We start from the raw sequence: 6,939 nt of genomic DNA on the forward strand, positions 1-6,939 counted from the left end.
CAACATGTTTAATTTGACGACAAGTGAACACTACAAACAACAAACAAAACAACAAACCGTGAAAACCGATACAGACCTATCTGGTGCAGAACACAAACACAGAGACAGGTAACAACCACCCACAAATCCCCAACACAAAACAAGCCACCTATATATGATTCTCAATCAGGGACAACGATTACCATCTGCCTCTGATTGAGAACCATATTAGGCTGGACACAGAAACAGACGAACTAGACACACAACATAGAATTCCCACCCAGCTCACGCCCTGACCAACACTAAACAAGCAAAACACATAAGAACTCTGGTCAGGACGTTACAATTGGTATGTGAATGAAGGTCATGCTTAGACGAATAAACTATAAAGGGAAATAATAGCTACAGTTTACAATTTTTTTGTTATTTAATTAAATGTTTTTAGAAAAGGGGCGTTTTTAAAAAACTTTTTTTTTACACCACGGGGAGGGGTAACTGCCCCCCTCCCCGTGGTGTAACTGGCCACCGGGGGTGCCAAATTACCCCGGTAGAAGACAACGGCGTAGGGTTTCACACAGGTGTGTTATAATCAATTTAATCCATTTTATTTAGAAATGATTTAGTAAGTAATACTTAAAAGCTATGTCAAGTTGTCTTATTTTAATTATTTAAATAAAATATGGGGAATAAATGCTGTTGCACACGTCACCATTAATATCCCCAATATGAGGAGATTTGATGTAAAGTCCCTCTTTTTATCTCACCTGCACATTCATTTTATATGTTCTTTATTCATTTTATATGTTCTTTCTGTGTAGTTTCTTTTCCATACAATCCATTATGTACAAATGCACTAAATATTACTTGAATAACGCAAGATTGTAAATCCCAGCAGCCTTTCAAATGACATTCAGGAGCAAACGGKTTTCAAAGTTGTTTTTAATTCATWAAAAWATGTRTTCATTGGAATATAATATTGGAATGGAATATAACTAATAACATTAMATAACATTGSAATATAACATTTAATAACAATAACTTCACTAATTAATTCAGTGTAACATTGATGTGGCAACTCTCTTATGCTCTGCTATTGCACAATTATAATTTGTACATACATTGTAAAGCTATCCCCAGTAAAATTGGAGCAGAACTCATGAGCCCACCGCCTGCACTGCTCAAACCTAATCCAGTCCCCACATGTGACTGAAAACGGGGAGAGATGCCAATTGAAAAACTCTCTCTTAAAAATGTAGCTAGCTATCTACCYATACGGCTCCAGAGTGGYGCAGCAGTCTAAGGCACTGCATCTCAGTGCTAGAGGTGTCACTACAGACACCCTGGTTCAAATCCMAGCTGTATCACAACAGGCTGTGATTGGGAGTCCCACAGGGTGGCGCACAATTGGCCCAGGTTTGGCCGGTGTAGGCCGTCATTGTAAATAAGAATTTGTACTTAACTGACTTGCCTAGTTAAATAAAGGTTAATTATACTTTTTTTTTTTAAGACATAAAATGCTGTTTAAAATAGCTAAAAGGCTATAAAGTCAAATTAACTGTAATGCTATCAGCCACTAGTGGAAACAACTGCAATTAAGTTACRTTATCTATTTAATGTATTTTACCTCAGATGATCTCGTTGTAAGGTTGCTAGCTAACCCTCCTATTTGCTTATGCTAACTAGCAAGCTGGCTAGCATTTACTGTTAGTGAAGTTGCTAGATAGCAAGTTAGCATAAACTAGCGCTAACTGGGCTGGGCATTGTCTAAATGACAGGTAGAAAGACATTCATAACCATAAAGGGGTAACTCTTCCCCAGGTGCCAGTTACCGGTGGCGAGTTGCCCCCAACACACTCATTTAACATATTATTACTTACTCAAAAATTTGTGAAATGTTTCTCTCTAAACAAGTGGATTATTTATTGTAAGGCTTTCCTACTTGTATATTTAAAAAAACAATTATAGATCTAACTTCACTGGAATATATCTACAATATATCTAAAATTGCCCAAAAATGTATCAATTTACCACAAAGTCGTTTTGTTGATATCGCCAAAAGTGATGACACAGAGGACATTTTTGTTGAGTAACAGCAGTGGCAGACAGTGAAAGTGTTGGGGAAATAATTTGGGGACATCTTGTGGTCTTAATGTGAATTACAGGTGGYGCAGTTACCCCAGGGGGCTAGTTAGCCCTAGTATCCTACACATTTACATTTGTGACACACACTTTTATTGTGTAGATTACCGGCAGTTTCTGTTTATTCACAGGGGCCAGCTTGATCAAGGCTTTTCACTGAAGTTCTGATCATCAACTAATTTACAAGTACAGTAATTGGGTAATAACAGATTGGTTGGTGTGTAACCACGTTTCCATCCATAGTTTTTATGCGAGTAAAGTCATACCTTATATTTTTAAAATCCAGACAGCTGTGATGGAAACAGGAAGTTTCGGTACAATTTATACATGCCGACAGATAATTTGTTGGTTCGACATGGTGGCATCTTTTTGTGTAGGTAAAATGTATTATGCGAGATAGCGCGGTGGAAACGTCTTTWGCTCAAATATTGACATAACCATCATATCGAAACTTGGAGTCACGCAATGACTCCGTAAACCATGCAGTTTATTAGGCTACAGATTAAATAAATTATGAACTTCATAGGGTGGTGAAAGATCACGATTATGAGCTTGAGGCTCCTTTCCAATAAATATACATGGTCTTATTCTGGTGACATGATGGTCAATGCTTGACTGCCGTTTGACATAATATCATCATGTACACTAGCCTACCCGCCAGAGTATGTGAGCAGAGCGGAGCCGCAGAGCGAGATTCCCAGACGCCGGAGCAGCCTTCTTGCCCACTCCAATTTCGCTCCAGAAACGCTCACTTCACGAGCTCAGGGCATGCCTGGCATATGTAAATCACAGTTTATATGCGCAATTTATAGACTAGAATGATTTAATACAACAAAATGTTGTTTAAATGCCGAGGCTTTATGTCCCTACCAGCCTAGTGTCGCACTCGCAAATGCTTCACAATGTATTTCTTTGTAGGCTATAGCCTTGAAATAATTGAAATAATATAGCCGAAATAATACATTTGTATTCCTTATTGGGATCCATGTCTGGCTCCTGACCTATTTCGAGTGTTTATATGTTGTTTAATAATGTAACCTATTTGAAATGATGAGCACTTCTTACATTCACCTTTTCATGTTTATTAAATACTTTTCATTCAAATCATGTGGTTTGGTTTCTGCTACCCGCACTGTATCTGCGAGCTGTTGGCTTTCGAGAGCATGTGCCAAGACCAGAGTAGGCCCATTTGCTATCTAATTTAACGCAACAGTTTTTGCGATAAAACTGTCGGTATTGTTGAATATCGGTATTTCTATTCGGTACACGAAAACTTAAGCGAAAAAGTACATATTATGTGCACTACCTCATCACGCAATGATTTCTATACTGCAACAAGTCAGTTTGGAGGAAACACCACTGATGGGAAAATGTGAACATTTTGCATGAAAATCTGTTGCCAATTGGATGGAAACCTAGCGACGGATTGTGCACTGCCCGGCCAGCGCCTTGCTCAGGCCATAGGGCTCAGACCGGTCATCTAGACATGTAGTTGAGTAGGCCTAGCTCCATTTTATGGGCATATGCTGTTCACAGCACTTCAGGTAGACTTCTCAGAGACCTACTGGGAAGTTTTGTTTGCTCAAGAATCACAGAAGACTTCCTTAGGTTCCTTTATACTGGTAGCCCTTTATTATTTTAGGCATTTATAAAACAACACAAATGATTTCCAATAAAGAAATACATATTCAGGTTTTTCCCCCTTCTCATTCATATTGATAAATAAAACAGACAGGATATGAAGGTGAAACCAAGCTATACAAACGTATCATATTGTGTTTACCCATGCAGGTACCCATGCAAGTCGATACATTTAAAATGCTTAAAAAAATATATAAAAAATTCTTGACATCATTCATTTCAAAACAAGTTCCACATCTGTCCTCACTGCTGGCTGCCATCCAGGGCAAGGCTATGATGGTCATCTACTGGTGTTTACAAGGTACTGAGAAATTCTTTGACCTGGAAGAAAATCACATAACAAGCTGTTWGCACATAATGAATATGGATATCAGTGTCAGTGTAAATGTGTTTGTCAGGTCAGTGCAAGTGTTTGATGTGGACCCAATGTGGAGCTAAGCTTGGCCGTGCCAAAGGATGACAGCGCTGCAACTGGACTGTCACGTTCCTGACCTTATTTTCCTTTGTTTAGTCTTTGTTTAGTTGGTCAGGACATGAGCTGGGTGGCATTCTATGTTTTGTGTTTCTATTTGGGTTTGTGTTTGGCCTAATATGGTTCTCAATCAGAGGCAGGTGTTTGTCATTGTCTCTGATTGGGAACCATATTAAGGTAGCCTGTTTTCACTGTTTGTTTGTGGGTGATTGTTCCTGTTCGTGTGTGTTCATCTGTTCTGTGTTCCCATGTTCAGGACTGTAGCGTTTTAGTAATGGCTTTATGATATCAGGCAAAGCATTGGTGTTTACCTTCAACGTCAAACAGCTACATTAACAGCTTTTCAGGCCTCATTTCCATAAGTGAAACATGGTGTGGGTGGTGTGTGTGTGTGTGTGTGTGTGTGTGTGTGTGTGTGTGTGTGTGTGTGTGTGTGTGTGTGTGTGTGTGTGTGTTGTGTGTTGTGTGTGTGTGGGTGTGTGTGTGTGTGTGTGTGTCTTTATCAACATCCCTCTACTAATAACCTCGACTGTACTCAGTGATAACAGGATGTTTTTCACTACCGCCGGTATCCTCCAAACAGTATGTTTTCAGAAATCACCTTAACAAAATAACAGCTAAATATAGTCACATCTTTCTATTTCTGAAAGACACCACTTCATTAAAAAGAACCAATTTCCATTTAAAGACATTGTTTAAAACAAATGGGTTTGATACGACTTCTTACCTTTTCCACCACGTCAGCACCCTTGACCTTGTCCCCTTTAAAATCTTTGTTGATATCCAGCGTCAGAATGGGCGTGTCAATCAGATACTCATATACCATGCTGTGGATAAGGACCAGGAGGGAATAGAAACATACGGTTTGTGACTTCGACAACGCACACGCACGCACACACATCATGCTCATGCAATAAACATATTTTCTCAGGTCAGGCTATTTACTGGTTGTTTCCTTGTTATTTCAAGTACATTTCCCTCTTTGTAAGGAAATTCACAGCTCAAAATAGACCTGAGGAACAAGCCTGTTTCCTGTCTCATACGTCTCTAAAACACGTTAGTAGTATAGAAATGTCAAAATGTACGCTTTTTATTTAATGCTCCCACACACACACGCACGTCCGTACCTCAACCTACTCCCTTCCGTAACACTCCCTTCCTCGTTCACAATCCCATCAACACTTCCTTCCTCCCTCTCTCRCCGCATGGTTTTGTGCTGCAGCCAGCTCTCGTGTTTGAAGTGGAGTTTCTCCAGGTACTCCAGAGGAATGCCCTGCTCCTCCTCTCTGCCTCTCAGATGTAGCCTCTCCATGCATCTCTACACACAAACACACAAGAAGTACCATTGTMATTGCAGTGTTACTACACAGGTATAAGTGCACGTGAATGTAAAGTGTACATTTTGCTTTCTTTCTTTTTTGCATAAAGGTGTATGGCAGTACAAATAAAAAGCCAATAGGCTACGTTATATAATCTACTACAATGCAAACTGAAATGTTTTGCTACGATAAGTTTCTAACGAACGTGTATCGAAGTTAAGTTAGTTGCACCTCTGGTGCGGCTTGAAGGTAGATGATGCCGTCCAGCTCGATGCGTTTCCCAAACTGTTTGTGGAGCCAGCCGTGCCAGTCCTGGTAGATAGACCACTCTGTCTCGTTCAGACTCTCATTCAGGTTCGCTGCAAAGATGTATCTGGACACAGACAGAACAACAACATAGGACAAATGAGAGGGGTGTGCTTAGAGGCACTTATGGAAGCTGTACAGATACTAACACATACTTACAGCAATTTTTTTTGGGGGGGGGAGAACTCTTTCCATGGTTATAGAATTCTAAACAATATCCTTCGTATCATATTAAAGAAGACATGACTCTCCTGGTGAAATTTCTGGTTCGTCCATACCTGTCGCTGTAGACGGACCTTTCGAAGAACTGCACAGGGTTCTCTGTCTCTCTGAGCTTCCTATTGGTGGCTTTCATCTGGGTTCAGACCCTGCTCATGCAGGCGTAGGTCTGGAAGGTATGGGCCCACCACCTGCCAAGTGTGTCCAGGATCTGAAGGAGCTGCTGGGGAATCACAAATCCTTGCTAAAGGCCTATGTGTTCATCGTCGACCACAGTTCTCCTTTAAGAAGCTGGAGAAGACATCAGAGCCATAAGCCCACAACATCGGCGACAAGATGCAGAACCTACACGTTCTTGGAGTATGGCAGCACTGGCAGAGGCAGATGACTGGCACCACCACTCAGCTGGAGGAACTTCCAGAGCAAGAGAGAGATGTGTGTGCAGAGCTCTTCAAGGCTGCCATGGAGAATGTGCCATTAAGCTGCAGGCTGTGATGGAAAGGCACCAGAGACTAGCTCTCTTTATATATTCGATCCAGCACRAGTGGAAGGGTCCCAGGAAAGAGAGGAAGGACTATGTGCACATCATCCCTGCTTTGAGTGAGGTGTCTGAAGAGGAGTGGCACAACTACATGTCAATAAACAAAACTGATGCCAGACAGGTGAGAGCAGTGGACTGGTGGGCAGGAGTTGAAAGACAGGCTGCAAACTCGGGCCCGCATTGCTTCTCTTTATTTGTGGCTCCCCACCACATYWGTGGATGTTGAGAAACTCTTCTCACAGTCCACGAATCTGTTAAATCAGAACAGGAGAAGCTTATCTGAGAAGAACGTTTAGATGCTTTTTATTGTCAAGTTCAACGGC

General features: G+C 41.0%; 1 protein-coding gene across 1 annotated transcript; it reads right to left on the reverse strand.

Annotated features, from left to right (window-relative positions):
• Positions 1-3,727: 3,727 nt before the first annotated feature.
• Positions 3,728-6,371, reverse strand: LOC111964472 (deoxycytidine kinase-like). Its single transcript, XM_023988366.2, has 4 exons — positions 5,782-6,371; positions 5,359-5,549; positions 4,959-5,058; positions 3,728-4,080 (listed from the first exon to the last, which is right to left on the reverse strand). Exons 2-4 carry the CDS (start codon positions 5,541-5,543, stop codon positions 4,054-4,056), a joined length of 312 nt encoding a protein of 103 aa, XP_023844134.2. The 5' UTR covers positions 5,544-5,549; positions 5,782-6,371; the 3' UTR covers positions 3,728-4,053.
• Positions 6,372-6,939: the final 568 nt, after the last annotated feature.

The sequence above is a fragment of the Salvelinus sp. IW2-2015 genome, linkage group LG5 (assembly GCF_002910315.2).
Source record: "Salvelinus sp. IW2-2015 linkage group LG5, ASM291031v2, whole genome shotgun sequence".
NCBI classification, from domain to species: Eukaryota; Metazoa; Chordata; class Actinopteri; order Salmoniformes; family Salmonidae; genus Salvelinus; species Salvelinus sp. IW2-2015.